Consider the following 21,428-nt stretch of genomic DNA (forward strand, 5'->3'; position numbering starts at 1 on the left):
AGATGTTCACTCACATCCCAGCTTTAAAATTCTTTTTACTACATCCCAGTAGCACAATGTGATCAAACTAATGGGACAGTAAACCACAGGCACAAAACCCTATATAATCTGATGCTTCATCAGACAGAGAGTTTGTTAAACCTTGTGACTCCCAGAAAGCACACACAGCCTTAGTCAACATGCTACACAACCTGTCATGATGACATTCACAACTAACATTCTGATACTGCCATTACCAAAGTAAAAGAAGAAAACAACTGAAAGGCATTCCAAAAAATAAGCAATTGCGGGGGGGAAGTGGTGATTTTTGGGGGCTGAATTGTTAGTATTTTTTTTTTCCACAAGGTATTTAAAATGACACTTGGGTCACAACCAAAAGGGGCACCTGTGGAGTCATTAGAAATCAAAAAATGTAGACAGCAGACCTTTAAATAAAAGACACTACAAAAGAAAAAAGCTAGTGGCAATTCGTACTGCTGATGCAAACTGCATATTAACGTCCAACATGGCAGACACACATAAGCCTCCTAGAGCTCCAAAGGTAACTACAGCCCAGTACAATTTGTAATGGTCATACAACCATCGCCTCAGATGCTTGTCTAAACTGCAGGGCTTTACTCTCTGTAGCAACTCGGCTCTCCATAAATGATACCTATTTTATTACACACCACTGCCTTCCACCATGTGCATATTAATTCCACTCCACTAGGTGGAGTCTTCTGTCTTTCCAGACTGCAACCTAATTTCCAAAAGAACCTATTATCTATCCTCCATGAACCTTGCACATTTACTTTACTATAAGCACCAGAGTATACCTGTCTTGATAAACATAAAAATGAATCAAATGCCTTCCAAAATGATTAAAGAAATCATGATCTTTCCCACGAGGATCCCAAATCAGCATGTTACAATATGGGATCATGCAGGAATATTGTTGCTATACAGTTCTGTGCAACACAACTGTACTTGAACGGACACTACATTCAAGAAATAATACTGAGTATAAAAACATATCCCTTAAGTAAGTCAACATATCACACATGCTAAAAAACTACATATAAACAAACCCAAGTTTGAGAACTTCTATTAAATTCTTTTTGTGTATTCTGAAATACATTTGATTATCCAGGATGCCTTCCTTTTCCAGGCATCCCAAAATGTGTTAGAGAAAACGAGAGGGAACATTAAAGTATTCACATTTCCATTCACAACCAGTGGAGTTAAATATGGCAACTATTCAACAGGAACAGCAAAACTGTATGCAGCATTTCTGGCAAAGATTAAGAAAACAGAACACTCCCATGAATGTGTTCAGAACATTTAGATAAGAAAATCTGGACACCCTGCATGCAGCTATAATCTTCTGGGGCTGGGCTCCACCCCAACCCCTGTGCAAAGCGCCAGCAAATCCCACGACCAAAGTAAAAAGCTCCTTGGTTTCAGAACTCCTCAGGTAGGCAGTCTCTGCTCTCACACACTGCGCCAGAGCGTTTGCTCGGCAGCATCTGCGAGCAGAAAGCCCCACGCAGGCACCGCGCACGAACGCCAGGCTCCCCAAGGCTCTCGCATGCCCGGGTCAGCCGAGGTAGGGCCTCCCCAGCGCCGCTCCTGCTGCTGGCAGATATCACCAGCTATTTAGGGCTACAGACATTTTGCCCCAATCGGCCATGTTTTCTGTAATATTTACTTCTCGTACATATGTCTATAACTATGTATACATCCCACAGAAGGTGAGGTTTAACAGGGTTAGCTTTGTTGGGGAAAAGAAGGTTTGGAGGAAAGGAAACAACTTTCATGTTGAGAAGATTTGAATCTAGTGACTGTCACGGGATGTAAACACTCTTCTGGGGAGGGAGGCTTTTTGTTATGTTTCAGGAGAGCACAGAGTTTTGGATAAAATCTGTATAAATAATTATCCCTCTGTCATTCAACATAAATTTATGCACATGTGTGCACACAGTTATGCTGGGGAATACAAACTATAAAGTAGACAAGCCACAGACTTCTAGACAACCTACCACAAGCACGGATCTCACACAGAATCCACTCTATATTTGAATTTCAGTTTATTGAATTTTAATTATTTCTGATCTGTAGATCACTTTGAGGAAAATCCCCCAAGGTCAAAAGTGTACAAATCCAATTGCAAAACCAAACAGAAGCATCAGCAAGGCGCCTGTGTCTGTAGACTCCAAAAAATAAGCAATTGCCAAACAAACAAACAAAAAAAAACCCAAAAAAAAACAAAAAAAAAAACCAAAAAACAAAAAACAAAAAACCAGTTCCTGACTACTAGATTAGAATTCAATAGCTAAAACCCATTCTAATATTAAAACCAGGTAATTCGCTATGTTGAAATAAATAAATAAAAGCTCTCATTCTATTCTGCACATTCACTCATGTTATGTACACAGGATTCCATAGATGTAACAGTGAATTATCCCCTCTTCATTTAGATCCTTATTTATAAAATTAACAAACATGTATTTTCCATTAGGTTCTTGTCGGGGGGTTTTTTTGTCGGTTTTTTTTTTTTTTTATTAAAAAGCAATAGTGTTATGTTCTCCAGAGATGCTTATGATAGAAAATTTATGCTCTACCAATACTATGCTTTCCAAGTCATAGAACTGACTTGGATTAGCAGATCCACAGCCGTGAATATTTTTGTATATATGCATTCAAATATGACTCCATCATTTCATTTACCATGGAAAAAGTTACTCCAAAATCCTTATTAACTAAAATGTCCTTGATGAGCCTAAACTTAAGATTTGCAGGTATATCAGGAATGAAACAAGCCAAAGAATGTTGTGTAATATACTGAACATCCTTTACATTGCTCAACGTCCTCGGTAGTAAGTAAAGCTGTATTGCTGCTATGGGGAAACAGCCACATGTGATTTTAAGATACAATCACAGTTTATTAATATAATTATTTTGAAAATATGAGTTTAATCCTTCAACCAACATAGTGACATTCAGCTATCCAGTGTCATTTTTTCAGTTCAAATAGATATGGTCCTAATTGCATAATGCCATTTTATCTGCTGAAGATAAAAGTGCCGATAAACAAAAATGCACATTAGGCAGGAGATTTTTCAGAATAGATTTTTTTTTTTCAAATAACCCACTTGCATTAACAAAAGATTGCAATGGCTTCCAAATTATAGGGTGTTATTTTTAGTGGAAGTAGTTCAATATTCATATTGGAGCAGATGTAGCAGTTTAACAAAACAGCTCTTCAAATCCTGCACAAATTGAAAACAGGAAAACTGATTGCATTTTCTCTTATCACTTTCCTTTTCTGAATTGACACTTTTGGCCTTCTGAAAATTTACACATGGCTTTCATCTCAACAGCACCTGCTGATCAAACAGAAACCTAACATTTTCAGGAAAATGGTATAAAGGACTAGTTTTCTTTTCACCATCTTAAAGGGCATCGGCAGTCCACTTGATGGCAACAATTGCTGAGTAGATGGCACACAAAATACATTTTATATTTTCAGTCCACTTACTTTTAAAAATTAGTTAAATCGTAACGGCTCCTCTGTATTTGCTCTTTGTCTGCCTTAAATTAATTTCAGACTCTATCTCTACGTTACCATGATGGGTTTCATTCTACAGTCAGCTAGATTTTAAAGATTATGTGAAAGCCTCTGAAATAATAAACACATTGCATGCTCTGCAGACAGGGGTCTTCTTCATATACGCATTTATATGCAATCATATAAACTGATATATACAATTATGCATTCATGTGCACATACTGCACAGACATTTCTTTTTATGGTGCTTATAGCAAGGAAAAAATGTGTGTGTGTATGTGTGTGTGTGTGTGTGTGTGTGTGTGTGTGTGTGTATACAGATACACATATATGCATGTATGTTTCATTCTGCTATAGACTCATTGCATTGACTTCCCTGAGCAATGTCGTTTGAACATGTTGAGGGGAGAGAAATTCAAAGGGCATTTATTTATTTCAAAGTTGTTCTTTGTTTCCTTTGCACTGGAGAAGGTCTAGCAGATGCTCTAGAACTTGAGCATCAAGACTGGGTTGAGATGCTGCCATTGGTGAATATGGCGAGCATGCAAACAGCACAACCAGAAATCCTTGGGCTCCTGCAAAAGTTAAAGGTATCAAGTCATGTATATAAAAAATGACACATAAGTACCTTGTTATCCCGTCTGCTTCTGAGCCTGTAAACTCTGAAGCGCAGCAGCAGGTAACAAGGACCATTTTCCTTTGTACATAATTCTAGGTGTAATTAAAGATACTCCTGAAACCTGCTATGTGTCAGCTTCTTAACTGATAGGGCCCTCACCCCCCTGAAGTACTCTGCTGCCATCCATTACCATTCTGCTTCAGTGATAAGGTAACCTGAAGGCAGAGATGACATACAGTAATATATGTGCCACTCCAGACAGTTGGTTCATGAATTTCAGTGTTTCATCATGCTCACTGAGGCAATCGCAAACCTGAAATGTCAATATGTTCAGTCAATGGAAGTAAAATAATGGGGCTCTATTGTCTTACTCTATCGATCTGCTGCTGTCAACAAGAATACATGCCCCCCTGGCTTTAAACAAATTTTAATTAGGCTTTTAGTTACCAGATCATATCTATATATCTGTGCAAATACTTGACAACGTGAAACGGCAGTATAAATATTTCAAACTTTTAAATATAAAGGTAATTGTTTAATGTTGCTTTAAGACATGACCACTGATGAATCCGTTTGCTAAAGCAGCGTGCGTGCACGCACTGAGCATGCAATTCTTTTTAATGTGGAAGAGAACTCAAAAAGCACCACCAGAAGTCCATCCCAAACAACAAAAAAGAAACAGCAAAGAGGCCACTTTTCTTGAAGCCCGGTGTCATCCTCTGCAGGGATTTTGGAAGTTAGGAGCCTTCACTGAAACCACCCCAGGAGTGAGCGGTGGGTGCCCAGGCATGACAGGCCGGGACTGTCACATCCCCTCGGCCCCGCTGCCACCCCAGGCCGGGGCTCCTTCGCCCCGTCCCGCCAGACACACACACATGGCACTCTCTGCTCCTCTGGGCTGTGTTTAAAGTGGGGTCCCTTAGTCACCACCTTTGTTCTGCGGCCACCTTCTCCCTCCCCGCGGCCAGCCCGGCAGGCGAGCCCCTCTCCGCTCCCCTCGGAGCTGCCCGGGGGCGGGGGGAGGCAGCACAACAAAAGGCAGATCCCGTCTCCCCGCCGGCTAATCTCTGCCCGTAAATCCCCCGTCCGCTCCAGGGGGAGATAATAAGTGGTTACATCTTCACTTCTCCCCGCGCCTATCGACTTGTGCAGCGCCGAGGGAGCCGGAGCGGGCCGGGCCGGGCCGGGCCGGGCGGTGTGAGGCGGCGAGGGGTGTCCCCCCGCCCGCCTCTCCGCCTCTCCCGCCCGCGGGTGGAGATTTTACCTTCCAGCGGCGGGAGGGACGAGGAGGCGCCGGCGCGGCCCGAGCTTTGTGCGCCTCACGCGCCTCGCGGCTTATCTGCGGCGCAAGGACGGAGCATCGCGGCTCCGCGGCCCCGCCGGCGAGGGGCGATTATGGTATCAGCGCGGCCCAGATGGCGGCCGGAGGATGTGCGAGGCAGCGGGGCCGGGACTGGGGCTGGAGCCGGCCCGGGGTCCCCGGGGAGGCCGCGCCCGGCACGAGGAGAGGCGCCACCTCCGCGCCGCCCACCGGGGGAGAAGGCGGCGGTGCCCTGGTCTGCGTGTGCCTGCCCTCTGGCCGGCGTCCGACCCGGCTCTGGCCCTGGAAGTTGCCCAACACCTCTCCGGGACAAGGACCCTGCCAGGGGTGGCGCAGCGCTGACTCCCCATGGCTCCTCTACCGGAGGTCGCCGCCACCCCCACTAACCGATCGTCCCTGTGATGCCCCAGCCCGGCTCTCCTTTCACCGGCCATACCTACTGCTGCAGCCCGGCTCGCCCCTCACAGACCATGCCTATATCCCGCACGGAGCACGGCGGCCGCTGGCCCAGTACACGCTGTACCCGCTCCCAGTTTGGCCAAGCCTAACCCAGGCTGCTCATTGTCACCGCTGGCATTAGAGCCTGAACACAGCACTGCTGCTACAAAGTGGTGGCATCATTCACCACAGGATGAACAATAAGGAGAAGTAGGTCCCTACACAACTCAGGTTGTGTGAAAACTGAGGGGCTGTTTTGTCGGGATTCATCAAAGAGCACAGGGTTAGCGTGAGGCATGGAAAGGGGAGACAGCAAAGCGTCCTGGCCTGCCTACCATAAGCACAGCCAGCCAGGAGAATAGCTATGCCAGCACCAGGCACTCTATGTGCTCCGGTTTTAAAGTTTCTAAAATGTTTCTCCGTGGGAATCAACACTTATTTGTTAGGAAACGCATCTCCATTGCACCTCGGCCGAGGAGTGCGAGAAGGAGGGAGGAGGACAATGACAGCATGCTGAAGTGAGACTGGCATTGTTCAGTGCAAAACTCCTTCCAAAATCACTCGTCCAAGATAGCAGTTTATTCCACAAGAAAAGGAATAAAGGGAATTTGACACATAATACAAAGTGAAAACCAGAACCTAGATGGGGGAAGGGCATGTGTGTGAAAATCGTGTCACTGCAATGAATGTCAGATAAAAAAGGAGTCTGTCACAAATCCTCCACTAATCCAATAATGTGAAAACCTATTGGTATCACTGAGACATAGCACAAGGTATTTTTTTTTTTTTAATTTTTCATAAACCACTCTATATGTTTAGCCTTGGAAAGACAGCAATTGGCCAAATGTTCCTATCACAAAACCAGGACCTTGATTTTTTCAGTGAAGGCAAACTGATTTTCACATGTCAAATTTACTATGCATTCCTCAGCCAGTATTTTTACCCTGAAGAAGGGCCACTTCTCCCTCAACTTCCTCCAGTTGTCAGTTGCGTGACAACCATATTTAGAGGTAATCAGACAGGTCATATTACAAAAGTTAGTCAACTTGTTTGAAACCTTAGCTCCTAAACTTAATGGCATGTTCTATGCATTTCTAAAGAAAAGTGACTTATTAATTAATTCAACCTGCAAGGTAATACAGATTTCTTTCTGCATATGTTATTTCAAACTATTACACACAAATTAGAGACTGCCTTTTTTTGTATTTCTGTTACAGAGCTTTTCCTTGAAATAGATACATATCATACCATGATTTAGGAACTAATTTAGGATCTGCCAGATTCTCATCTTGCAGGGCTACTATGTGCATCTTATGTCTATGCTGACCATACTTTTATTACTCAAATCACAAAACTCAAAAAAAAACCTAATCCAGGGTCCTTCCTAATGTAAGCAGTTTGCTGTGAAAACACATTTAAAAATAAAACAATGTGTATTAATAAAATAAATACAATCAGAATACAAATGTGTAACAGAAGTGGCGTTCCATAAGCACAGCTGTCTCAAAGTCCAAGCTGCAGGCTAGAAATCTTAATTTCAACTGACTCTCTTGTAATAATGGGTTACCTTCCTCTAAAGCGGAAAGTCCATCTGCCCCAGGCAGATAAGTTTTGAAGCATTAAAATAGATAAAAATCTAACATTTTCTTTCTTGCATTGAATATGTGAATTCTAGTGTGCTATAATGTGAGAATTCCAACATATGACTATTATGGCATAATATCTCATAGCTCAGCTTGTCATTACCTCACTTGTAATTCTTATGTTAATTATGTTCATAATTACTATAAACAGATGTGGTAGAGATTCATGTGACCTTTTACTTCAGAATGCATTTCTCACTCTTTCCACTTTTTCTTAATAATGTAGGTTAAACCAGAGGAAACTATATCTGACACACTCTGCATGTATATGTGTACATATTTAACATGAAACCATTTCTGCCTCATATTTCAGGCAAAGGACCACCTACATGCCAATACATTGACATGAAAGTGATGATAACTGAAAAGTCTACTCTGAAACATACCCCTAAATAACAGTGCCTACAGTGAACCTTTTTGATTAAGCCTAGCTAGAGACATATCTGGAGCCTAGGACTTAAATGGAGCACTGCATTTTTATTCAGGACCTTTGTTAATGCAGCAGTATCCTGCTTTACAACTACAAGCACATAACGGCCATACAGCAATTTATTTTACTCACAGACAAACCATCACCGTCTGTACACAAAACACATTTACAATAAAATCACCATGGATTTCATTAAGAGAAAGGCTACTCGAATTTCATTTCTTTGGACCTAATCTATAATTAGTGTGGACAGACAGGTGCAAACCCTTCTCCTCTACAGATGGTTACTGGAAATGGGGCAAAATAGCTCCTTCTGTTTAAACAACACACAGATAACCTGCTCTGCTCTTATCACTTACAATTACCTCCATTATACTGAACTAATGTTTACTTTAATAAAATGTCCACTGTTGTCTAAACGTCATTTGGAAACTTTCATATCAATGGCAGGAAAAAAAAAATGAAGATGGAAGTCAGTGTCTTTCAGATGAAAATTTGGAAGGGAGGAAACAAAAAAAAAAAAGCTTTTAAAGAACAGGATAGACCAGACTTTGATTTTATGTCTGCTGTTAATTTTCCTTTATCCACAAAACCACACAGTCTGCTACTTCCTGATATATTGGTGCTACCATATATTAAACTAATAGTTTATAGTAAGAACAGGATAACTGCGTTTTAAAAGCAGGTCTTTAAAAAGGAACATCTATGTGGAAAACCAAGACCCATTGCCTTAAAAGTTCAGTTTTTAAACCAACTGTTTTAGATCTCTAATATGAAACATCACAAAGACAATGTAACCTGGAAGACAATGTTTTAAGGATTTACACTCTCATTACTTATACTAACTTCAGTGTCAGTTTCAACTTTTTAAATGTTATAGGTTGTTTTAAAGGCTGCATGAAAAAGAGCAGGCTGCTACTAACTACATGGATCAAGGTTTTTTTATGTATTCAGATTAAAACAATTATCTTTTCACATTTCTTTAGCCAAGCCATGAGAAATGGCCCCATCAGAACACCAAATTCATGTTTTATTTCAGCTATTAAAGTCTTCTTGATCTCTGCATGACAACTTAAGTTTCTACAGAACAAAGAACAAGACCTTCTCCTCCACCCCCCAATCTAAAAAGTCTGAAGCTCCTGCAATAGCAACATACTGATATCCTTATTCAATTAGCTAAAGATTTAACAGTAATGGACTGTGGCAAGTGGATTTGAAAGTTGAAAACGACAATTGCAAGCCTTTTCTCCCGTCACCCCCAATGCAAACACTGCAGATGCCTATTTCACCCAAAGCGTCTGGCAATGAGGAGTTTGCAGTCTGCACAGTACCTCAGTGAGGCGAGCTTCACATTCAACGCCTGTCGTCTGAAGTTCATTTCAGAGAAGTGAGAAACAGGATTTGACAGGGAAGAATGTCCTGAACTGACCAGCACTCCAGGTGGAGCTATTTTTCTCCCCCATTATTCCAAAAACAATAGTCCCAGTATAAAACTCCTTGTGCACGCAGGCATACATAGTGTTAAGCGTACACAGATGAGAGATACCGTGTGATGTTTTACTGGTCCATTATTTAGGCACGAAACAAGTTAACGTTAAGGTGGTCAGAAATGGTAGAAGGCAGTGTTTTACTTAAAAAGATTTTGGAAACTATTTAAAAGCTCAAAGCCTTTGAAGAAAAACAACTTGTGCAGCAGTTGCCAGGAAGCAGTGACCTAACACTGCTGTCTGCATTCCATTACAAACAGAATGGTTCTTGTCTCCCTACAGCATGCTCATGGCTCAAGAACCCAGCCGCTCACCCAGGACGGAAAGAAGTCCTGCTATCATCTCTTGTACCCCTCGCCTGGCTCCAGCTTGTCAGAGGCACGAATGGATTCAAGGGTCTGTTGGATTTTTGGTGGAGTTTGGTGTTTTCTTGCACTTGATGCATGATTCTCATGACAGCGAAGGAAAATGACTCATTAATTGAAAATAGTAGCAATTATACTGAATGCTCAGATATGGTGAAACTGACCTTAAGAAAGTTATCAATTATCAAACATAGTTATTGTACGTTCCTAATTGAAAACCTTTACAGCAAAGCTGCAGTGAATCTCACCCCTAACAAAGCCTTTGCCAACTTCATATTTTCACTGTATAGTTATGAATGAGCCATACTCACGTCTTTTCCTATTATCTTCCTATTGAAGGGGAGCCACAGAAACACCTAGTGCTAAAACCAGAATGCATAAACAAGATGGAGTAACTTTTTTACCATTCAGCCGAGCTGAAGGAAATTCCTTGATCATATTGAATTTCCTAAGGAAATCAGCCCAGAATAAACTGAATGAGGTTTTCAGACTTCCCATGAAAAGGTCAAGCATCAACTTTAACAACCATTAGAAACCAGTTTCAATCTACTCAGCTATCCAGATTCACTAAGCCGTTAACAGAAAAGCGGAACAGAAAACCTGGACAATAGAATTCAACTCTAAAAACGTCTTTCACATCTTGCCTCAAACTGCAGTTAACAAAGTTGCTTATTGAAACTTTCCATTGCATCTGTCAGGATGCAGAAATTGAGACGGAAATGTAAGGCTTCAAGGGTGTAGTTAAATAAATTATGCTCACCCTTAGCCCTAACATATTGTGTTTACAAGTACAATAATTATGTTTCTAGTTACATGTCAATGGAAGATATTTTCTAAGTCCTTCAAAAAGCATGCAAGCATTACTGTAAGTAGGAAATAAGTCAAAACAGATTAGTAGACCAAAAATGGGGAGGGGGGGAAAAAAATACTGCTTTGGTCAGCAACTCGGACCACCATCAGGGGATAAATCAATTTGCAGCAGCTGTGGACAGCCATTTAAGTCTGGGGCCTGAACAGATTAATTAGGAGAAGCGATGTTAAAAGTTAAAGGGGTCAGCGTTACATTAAGCACAGGAGTGCTTGCTGGAGCAAACGCTTGGCCGTACATACCAAGACTCACAAGACATTCTTCTAGTTAGCCAGGGCTACGCCAGTAGCCAAGCGTTTGGCACTTGCTGCTTTCCCAGAAACAGCACGGCAGCTCCCGCAGGCTGATTTTAAGAGGCATATACCCATTCTTGCCCGGCCCTTGCCGCGCCGTGCTGTGCCCTCACCGCGTTCAGCCTTGCCCGCACAGGCGGGCGCGCAGCCGTGCACAGCGCACCTTGGGGCCGCGCTGGCAAGCGAGGGCAGGCGCTCTCCGCCCGGCTGCGATTGTCAGTGGAAAACTTAGGCAGCTCTTTCGGTCAGACTTGCTGCCGCGGACTCAGCAGATCGCAGCCCGCTCCCGAGCTATCTGCGGGGCGGGAGCTGCCGGCTCCCGGGCGTCACGGCCGGGCGGCTGCGACAGACGGATCCTCTCCGTGCCGTGATTTAGGGCACGGCAGAGGTAGGAGGGGATGGCGGGCAGAGCCTGCTGCGGATCGGAAGATGGAGGGCTGCTCTCCCAGTGAAACCCGAGCGGCTTCGAGGCGTCTGTTCCCCAGAGCGGCGATGATGCCGGAGAGCCCCCGGCTGCGGTCGGGCAGGGCGGTCCCGCCGCGCCCGGCTCCGGCTGCAACCTGGGGGGCAGGAGGGGGAGGCTGCTTCACTCCCCATACCCTCGCCCTTCCTCCTTTAAACTTATCAGGGAACTGAAGGAAGCAACATTTTAGCTCCTGGATGGAGCATGAACGATTTAAGAGCTACGTCCGATTAGTTACTTTCGGTTTCTCTCTAGCATCTAGGGGAGCAGAGTACAAGAGCGACAGCTAGTTCGCTATAAATTAACTCTGAAACGGAGTCACGGGTGCTCCTGCTAGGGTGGCAAATCCTTCCCTGCGCGAAAGCAAATTTCTCAACTTTGGCACTAACAAAAGGACTAGAACTCCGCAAAAGTCAAATGCTTGTCTAAATGGCCGGGAATGTGGTTTTCCTCCTTCCAATCTCCCTTATCAATGGTCTGTTGCAAAGTTATGGAATCGAACCCTTCAGCACAGCCAGAGGAGATGACAGTTACATTGTATGGCAGTTTTGGAAATGCAAACTCTAACGTTATATTGTCGTTTTAGGGAACAAGCTATTTGCAAGACCGTGGTGCAGCTAAAGGAGACGTGCACCGCCTAAAATATTTATTTCAAAATAGTCCGAAAAGATGTTGTTAGTGCTGCACAAACCTATGATTTCAGTGAAACAACAAGAGAAACAAAACAATCCCTTCAGAAATATTTCAGCCACTCCAATTCACACTAGCCAGCGCTAGAGCCTGGAGAGAGGGGAGGCAGGAAGGAAAAAGGCAAGTCCTAAATCCAGACAGAAATCTGACGCTTTGTTATAATATATGCCTGGGAGGGTTATTTTCTGCCAAAACTGGGTTATTTGGTTTCCGAGCTCTTGAGCAGTATCCGGGGTGCTAGTTTGTAAGCCGGGGACAGAGCGTGTAAGGCTGCATGCAGCGCTAACCTGGCCCGGGCACAGCAGCAGCCCCGGTCCGCCTGGGTTAGTTACAGCCACGGGAGCCTCTCAGAGCCCGGGGAACCCTGCGGGAGAGCAGAAAGGGAAAGAAAAGGGGCTCGAGCTCCCCCCGCCCCGGCGCGCCCTGCCCAGCCCTGCCCGCGCCCGTACTCACACTGCAGAGGACCGGAGATGCCCACCATTCGCCACGGGCTGCGAGCTGCAAATAAAAGTTCCCGTCCTGCTCGGGGGAGAGACGGCAGCCCAGGCTGCTGGAGGGGCGAGGGGGTGGGAAAGGGGAGAGCAGCGCCGCGCGGCTTCCCTTCCCAGTCCAGATGATCCACGTCCACAAAAGTCAAAACGAGCTGAGGAGAAACTCCAGCTGCTCTTTCCCCCCCACCCCCCACCACCCTCTCTCGCTCTTTTTTTTTTTTTTTTTTTTTTTTCTTAAAGGAGGATCAGCTCGAGAGAGACTACTGGTTCCACGGGAAAGGACAAGAACCAAAAATAAAGCAAAGTCTCCAAGTCGAGATAGTTAATGCCCAGGTCCTTCTCCTTGCTGCCGCCGCCGCCGCCGCTTCAGACAAACGTGATGTGGAGCGCAGGGAGCGGCCGCTGTCAGTGGCGGGGTCTCTGCCTGTCCCCGAGCAGCCGACGCATAGCTGAGCCCGCGGCGGAGCCGAGCCGAGCCGAGCCGGGGGTGCGGTGCGGTGCCGTGCCGTGCCGTGCCGAGCCGAGGCTGCGCCGCCGCCGCCGCTCCGCTGCGCCCGGCTCCCGCTAGCAGGCAGCGCGCGAGGCAGGCAGCATACTGCCGGCAGCCGGGCCGGCCCCGCTACCCAGGTGCAGGGGGGGAGGGCTTAAAGCAGTGGGAGGTGATAGAGGTAGGAGACATCTGTGTCGTGAAGAGGTTAGTGGGGGTCAAGTATATGTTAACAATAGGCGAGCGTGGTCCCTCTCGGGCAGCCTGCCTACTCTTTCTTTCTCTCGCTCGCTTTTACTGGGTGGACATCTAACTTGCTCCCTAATGATGCCTCCCCGGCTTTAAGAGTCCAGACTGCCCTGCAGTAACCCAAGACAAACACTTTCTCTAGCCATCTGGAGAGCTCCTGGCTGCTCTGCCTGTGTCTCATCACTGTGTGAAGAGACAGCAGTGCTAGAAATCAAGCCACTCTCAGATCTACTCTCTAATCCCCTTCTGTTAGCTGATTTCCAGTCAGACTGTTTGCTTTTGCATTAGATAATAGCCTTAGAGAAAACAATTATCATTTTCTTTTTTCCTTTGTTTTTTCCTCTTTCTAAAGTACAGTATCGAGGAAGGCCTCTCTCTCTTATTTTAAAAGAAATTTATAGTCTTTCATGGCTTGAAGAACCCAGATGCAATTTCACACTTTCCTGGAAGGGGATTCTGGATTCTTCTGAAAGCAGCGACATGATCACAACTGCAGTGAAAATTAATTACTATCATCTACAATTAATAGAAGCATGCCACCGTTTGACTTCGTGTTTCATTACATAATCATTTCAGTAGGCATCCATATATTTTCCGATTCATCAGTTATTCCCTTCTACGTGTTGCAGAGAATATTATTGTCAGTCACACAATCTACAGCAAACTGGTATCTCTGCTATCATGTTGTCACTATATAAAGAAGGCGTCTCCACAAAAAAAAAAAAAAAAAAAAAAAAAAAAAAAAAAAAGAAAGGAAAAAACCTTACATTTGCTTCAGAGTAAAAAAGTGCATGTTTTTTTTCAGATTACAGATAATGGATTGGAACTGTCAGAAATGCTGGAACATTTAGCTTCATTTTTTCCAATGTCAGATGTTAAGTAAAAGAGTGAGCATGGAATAGAACTTCTAATCAAGCTGCCTTCTTTATTCCTGTACATACACGTACACACACGCGCGCACACACACATACACTATAGGCCTGATCTTGCAAATTTACAAATACTTAATTTTAAACATATAAATAGACCTATTGAATGCAAGGTAGCATTCTGTGTGTTTATTATAAAGGCATACACATTTCCAAAAGGGAGGAAGAAGCATTTTAATGTATATTTATCTTCATATTTATGACAGTATTTGCCTCTGTTGCTGGCTTTGAAATTTTGGTTGATTTTGAAAATATGTTTTAAATATATTTTATTATCTGGATAAAGCTACCTTTTCTGCAGACATTTCAGGATATGGAGCTTTAATGAACTGGTCAGTATCTTGTAATACATGGTCAAATTTACGTTGGAGTAAATTCAGCTCTACAGATCATAAATCAGGACATGTTTTGGTCTACTGTGATTTCAATTTACAAAGACGGTGAGCAGCCACAAGTCTGGCATGATTTCTAATTTTAAAACTATCTGTTTTACAGAGATCTATTTCAAAGCCAAAATTATGGGAGAATCTTTTAAAAAGTATCTTCAAATATTTAAAAATAATCTAAAGATAGTAAATTTTACAAGGCTTCTTTTGTCTTCAGCAGATTTAGAAACTTCAGTTTGAAAATCTTTGTGGCATAATACTTTCATTCCAATTATTCTATCTGTAGGATGTAAAATAAAGAAGAGATTTGCCAGTGGTCTCAGACCATGTTTTGATGAAGTGTCACAGACTGAACACTGACTCCTAATTCTCAGTTTACAGCTTTAAAAAACCCCTACAATGCTTCCTCTTTAGTGCATACATTCATTCCAGAAGATCAATCAGCTTTCTAAGCATTACTGTTCAAATTAGTGGATGAACATCAGCTTAGATTTAGAAACTCTGGAAAATCTACTCTGAACTATTAGCAATTGAATATCCATGAAGTTTATAGACTTCTGTGGTCTCATTTCATAATGAGAAAAATACAGAAATCACCTATTAAACTCCCAGCCCTGGCTCATCTTGTATGACATTTCCCACTGTTCCCAGTAAGGACAAAACTTTCTCAGATAATGGAGTGTGGCAGAGAGCATTAAATGCCAACTTCTTAGTGGTGACTATATTTTTCTTAGACATGCTGGGAGAATTGACATGATTCCTAAATAACAAAAGATTGTAACCATTGAGTCTTATCATTATATTACAAAGCTGATGATTGAAGCCTGGCTTATTGCAAACTTCTCTTATCCATACCTTTTTCTTTTCCCTATTTATTTCCTGGAGAAGGTAGCTGTGGTTTTTGTGTGAAAAAGTAAAAATAAACACATTCTTCAGAAGATGAATTCATGTTTCAGGAAGGAAAAAAAATGCAGCCTCACAGTAGACCTCACAAATACTTGGTAACTTTACACCCTGCAGATTTTTTCTGCAGACTGTAGATGCCATGTCTTATTTGACATATGAAGGATTTACACTGTGTATCACTGTGTGACATTGTGTGAGAGAAAGGCTGGTTAAAGTATAGTTGCACATGGAAGTCAGAAATATCCTGCTAGGCTGTCCAAATCTGACTATATTTTGATTGTACAGAGACCGATCAAATGTTCAGAGCTGAAACATGGCTCAGTCTTTACTGTGAATAATTATACTATGGGCAGTCATCTGCACTGAAATTCTTGGAAGAGAACTTAAATATCAACTCACCTCATTGCTGTTTAAAAATAGAGACAAGTATGTCCCTCTTAATTGTCACTGCCTTGCAGCTCAGAGTGTTACACATTGTCACATGTTCCCATCCAGAGCTCATGCTCCTCAAACACTTTCCCAGTCAAACTGCAGATTTAGGTCCATCCTTGTTTTTTCAGGGATGTTTCTCTATAAACATGTCTTCGCATCCAAAAATCTTGCTTTCACAATCCGTGAAGTGCACAAGGATCTCACTGTTTGCTTCTGCTGAAGCTGGATTAGACCTTGGCATCCGGATCAGGGCTGCAGGTAGCTACCACAGCATTCACTTGAGAAGCTCTCATTTGGATGGAGTGGCACAGTAAATATTCATGTTAAACTAAACAGTCAGATAGAATGCTAAGCTGGATCATTCATAGCTTTAACTCACAAACCTTTGCCTTAATGATATCTTTCCAATTTTCTCTCTAATTTGCAAGTATATTTTACATATTTGTGTGGGCCACGCTTCATTTTCCCCTCAATCTGTTTGCACACATTTTGTAGGCTGTGCAGTGCAGACGATTGCAGCAGGATGGAGTCTGCTGCAGGATTACACCAATGTTGCATACACTTTCTTCAGAAAATAGTTTTCAGTTTAGTTGGGAGTGCAGGCTAAATCCTGCTTTGACCCCTGCAGAGAAAAGCAGCAAAGACATAAAGAAGTGCTATGTTGCAGAAATGCTGCTCCCTCTCTGGGGCTTGCAAGGGCTGGGACAGGTGAGCCACAAGTTGCTGGGTGCGCTTTCTCCACATGTGTGGAAAACACGCGCCAGGACTAACACTTGATAATATGAGCAGAAAATATGCATTAGCAGGATAGATCCCCACCCTTTAGTATGCAAAGCATGTCCACTAGGTGATGTACATGCTGCAAGAGCTGACATATTACCTGCCTTTCTTTCTGTGCACACTATTGTTTACCCTTTGGTAGTGAGGAAAATGTATTAAGTTCTTCCCAAATAGAAAAAAAAAAAAAAACAAAAAAAAAAAACCAACCAAAAAAAAAACCCCAAAAAACAACAACAACAACAACAACAAAAAACCTAAAAAAACAAAAAAAAAAAAAAACCCAAAAAAAACCCCAAAAAACAAAAAAACAGGCTATCTGCTTTCAGGAGGTTATAAACTCCACTGATATACATTTTGACATATTTTCCTTTTCTAATGGGATAGATTTTAGCTCTGCTTCATGTATATTTATTCAGGACATTCCTTAATTAACTTATATGCTAAGGACACTTTTTGAGTTCTTGTTTGCCTTTTGGCATCATCAGGAGTCCTAAAACTGCTTTAATTTTGCAGCATTCTGAAGCACTTTGCTGAAGAATATATGCACAGTGACAGAAAAAGGGGAGCTGGGTTATTTTGGAAAGATCACATAAACAAAAATAATATATTGGCAGTCATTTGTGGGAATGCCAGTTTTGTCACTCATTTTCAGTGAAATATGGCTTCTTATTAAAACCCAGATCTTTTCAAGAAAAAAAATGCTACTGGTTAAATAAAGCACACCAAGCAAAAAGAGAGAAAAAAATTATTTGAAAAGTTTCTGTTTTGCAGAAGCAAACAGCTTATCTTGTCTGAATCCATTGTCTATCTTTTAGTTATACAAATAAATAGGTATTGAATATTCAACAGATTAATATTTAAATGTATTTTAAAATATAAAATATTTATCTTTAATGCTGAAATGTTTTTGTCTGTGCTGAAACTGAGAGAATAGATAGTGCTGAAATAATACAGACTTAGTACTTCTTCTATAACAAACATGAAAACCCCAAAATGGAAATAACAAATTTTTTTTTTTCATCGATGTCAAAGTGCAGGAAACATTTTGCTGTTGAGGTTCCTGGAAGCAGTTAAGTGCTGTATTAACTGCCACACACACACACACACTCTCACACACGGGATCCCTCGCCTAACAAGGGGAAACCGTTGCCCTAACACACACGCATACAGTTCCCTAACTTCCCACCTGCCGGGCAGCCACCTGCAATAAACAATAGTGATCTAATAGCAGACAGTAATAAAATAAGCAGCCACGAAGCCGTTTACCTAAACACCACTAGAAGTCCCTCGAAAGTTGAGCTGCTGGCTATGGGGACCCTTTCCTCCAAGATGGAGGGGAGACCTCATTTAGGACAGCCTCTGAAGGCCGGCATGATCCCTTTTTAAATATACCTACTGTTTAACTAGAGACAGAGACCATCTGTAATGTACATAATGGCGCACAGCTACTATGAGGTAATGGATCCAAGGTGCATGATCTGTTCCAGGTTGCTTTTTGTGTATACATAGTCCCTCAGTGCTACATCTCCTAAAAAGTACAGTGACATTTTGTATATGGAAGGCTAACGACATAACTCTCTTATCTTTTTCACTGACATGTTGACAGTACATTATTCCACTTACATACATTCTTAAATTGGGAATAAAACTGCATTTCCCTGCCAGCTGTAACTAACCAACATACCAGTTGTGCTCCTGTGTTGAAAATCTGTGTCGTTCAGATTTCATAAAGAGAGGTGAAGTCCTCTCTTGGTATATCAGATCTCCATGTCTCCAGCTGTAAATAAAAACAAACGGGTCTAAGCTGGGAACTCTATTAATATCATGACCTCAATATGATGTAACTGAAACCGCATTTTCCACATCCCCCTAACCACTGTTTATATTTGCATCAAACTAAGTTAAACAAAGGTTGGATTTAAAGCTGCTGTCTTAAAAAAAAAAAGGAAAATTCTCCTCTTGAAGACAACTTTTATTATAATGATTGCTTTAAAATCCATGGGTCTCCATAACCTGAGATACTCCTCACAGAAGTCCAAAAATACTCTACAAGCCACCTATATATGTTGGTATTCTAGTTCCCTTTACATTGTATTTATACTGTATTGTGTCTGTACTCATATGTTCATATGTGAATCAAAAGCTTGCTCAAATATAGTCCTTCCATGGCTGTTTTAGAATTCACAAGAAAACAATTAAAAAATCAAGTACTGAGGAGGATGTAGTTCACCACTTAAGCTGAAAAATACATCTGAACATAAAGTAGGTATTTTTTTTAAAAGCCTAACAATCAAGTATCATGGTGAACAAAGATGGTATTTCAATGTTTCAAACTGCTGTGAAAAAAATTCAGCTAGATAATTGAGTCTGATATTACTGCATTGGTTGGACTCTATTTAAAGCCTGGTTTATTTTTAGAAAGAAACTGATGAAATCTGGTTGTCTCAGGAATTGTTATTTGCAGATCAATAGCAACTTAAAATGTTGTCTCATATGCACATCATTACAGGCAAGATGCTTTGGTACATCAGTCACTTATTATTTCTCCTTTCAGACAAACTGGAAAAGTAGAAGTAATGAAAAAATTATGTCTTACAGAAGAGAGAAGTATTTTTTCCCTTTTCACTGGCAGCTTTCTTTTTGAAAACTTTTAAAGATGCAAGTTAAGGGGACATAGTAAGTAAATAAACTGTAATACAGAAATATCCAGAAAGAACAAAGCACAGTATGAGACATGCTATTTATAGAAAAAAGAGGAAATAAACATAACACTTTTAGCACTACACAGTGCAATGTGCAAAATTACATTTTAAAGGGAAAGTAGCAATGAGAATGTCTAAGAAAATACACAAGTTGTATGGTTAAAGTGCTAAATTCAGCCACCTTTAGCTGAATTCTGGTGTATGCTCCCTCAGTTTGCTGGAACTTTTCTTGAAATTAGGTGCTGCTGCATGTCAAAACCTCATGTGACGTGCCATAATAATTTATTGCCCGTCTGCAGAAACAACCTGATTCTGTCTCACTGAAACAACTGACATGTTTGGCCACTGATTTCTTAGGAAAGGAGCCGAACTAGAACACTCGCAAACCTTATTACTAAAAATGCTGTTCTTTTCAAGTAATGGGGTTTTTTTTTAGCTCAAATTTCTTTTTTTCTTACATAATTACTTTCCTTTTAACCATGGACAAAAAAATAAAAATAAGCGCATTGTATTTGATAGTTGTGTCCTACATAACAGAAACCAGGTAAGTCAAATTTAGAAGGCATCTTGAAAAAATTCAAAACTAGAAACTGTCTGCAATACATAAACATTTTAAAATATTGAAAGGAGTACTTTCCCTGGTTTGACTTGTATTTTTTTCTCTGCCAGCACTGACACAGGTTATAAACTGTGTCTCTAAATCATCCAAGAAACCCAAGAATCTGTGACTTCAGAGCTGCTTTCACCACCTACAGGATGTGGTGCTGCAAAAGGTGCAGCTTACAGCAGCCCCAGCCACTTTCCAAGCATCTGAACAAGAAAACAAGCTTTTTGAGAGGTCTCGTGTGGGAAATGAGCATTTCTGATTATATATCTTCATTTCCTATATCACTGTGGTGTCTGTGAGTTTGGGGAAGGGTTTGGCTCACTGTAAGAAGGTGAATAATTATTTCCCTCTTCTCACAGTGAGTAATTATTCAAACTTTACTTAATAAAGGCCTATTTCTCTTTGTAACATTTTTGGCCTGGAAGCTTTCTGGTTTTGTTTGTTTCTCTTCTCACATAGTTTTGAGGAAGCAGTGTACATCTCTCCAGGCCCCTCCTTTACCTTCTCAATCCATAAACAATCTTCTAGTGAAATTTGCTACATGACAGCAAATTGCAGTTCCTGATGAATTGTAGGCTTCAGTGATTTCAACATGAAGCCAGTTTCTTTCTTTTCTGTGACTTCTCTGAAATTGATTCCTTCAGATTTCCAGTTTCAAAGCTAGAGATTTCTGTTTATTAAATTTAGCATTCTTCAATAAAATTATCTCCTTAGTCGTATGACTGTTTCTTGATCAGGATTTCAGAGGTCAGTAACAGGCAGTGAAAAAAACTGAGGAAGTCTAAAATACTTGCCCATTCAGATATATCAGAACAAAGTTTCCTAATGAGCTTGCATAAATTTGGTATTTGTTCCAATCGTTAAAGAAGAAATTTTGAGGATTCCTAGAGTTAACATCTGTTCATCTGAAGACCTTTAAGCAGAGCCATATAAAATGGCAGGTTTGCATCAGGTTGGTTGTTGTGTATTGGGGGTTATTGCACATCATAAAAGCTATTGAATTAGGCCTCACAGGTTTTGTTTATCTCACAGAGTATCTAGCTCATATATATATATATATATATATATATATATATATGTATGTATATATATATACACACACATATATATACATACACATGTATACGTATATAAATATATACATGTGTGTGCATGATGTATACGATCATATATATGTATATAAACTTTTCAGTGTTTCACTTCTGTGTGGAATGAGTGAAAAGCAGGATAGCCACACATCTTAAAATCAAAGAACCAGAAAGAAAAGAAAAGCAAGAAACCTCAAGCAACCAATC

General features: G+C 41.5%; 1 protein-coding gene across 5 annotated transcripts in view; it reads right to left on the reverse strand.

Moving 5' to 3' along the window:
• RUNX1T1 (RUNX1 partner transcriptional co-repressor 1) overlaps positions 1–13,209 on the reverse strand; it is a 114,094-nt gene extending 100,885 nt beyond the window's left edge. For 3 of the 5 annotated variants that reach the window (XM_041412573.1, XM_041412575.1, XM_041412571.1), the window contains exon 1: positions 12,618–13,209. In XM_041412573.1, coding sequence (XP_041268507.1) covers positions 12,618–12,645 — 28 coding nt within the window. In that variant the 5' untranslated portion in view covers positions 12,646–13,209. Of the gene's footprint in view, positions 1–10,960; positions 11,572–12,451; positions 12,529–12,617 lie in introns of all 5 variants that reach the window. The other 2 variants (XM_041412574.1, XM_041412572.1) reach the window with 2 other exon arrangements.
• Between the last annotated feature and the right edge of the window lie 8,219 nt (positions 13,210–21,428).

Source organism: Onychostruthus taczanowskii, unplaced genomic scaffold, assembly GCF_017590055.1.
Source record: "Onychostruthus taczanowskii isolate IOZ18803 unplaced genomic scaffold, ASM1759005v1 scaffold4, whole genome shotgun sequence".
Classification (NCBI taxonomy): domain Eukaryota; kingdom Metazoa; phylum Chordata; class Aves; order Passeriformes; family Passeridae; genus Onychostruthus; species Onychostruthus taczanowskii.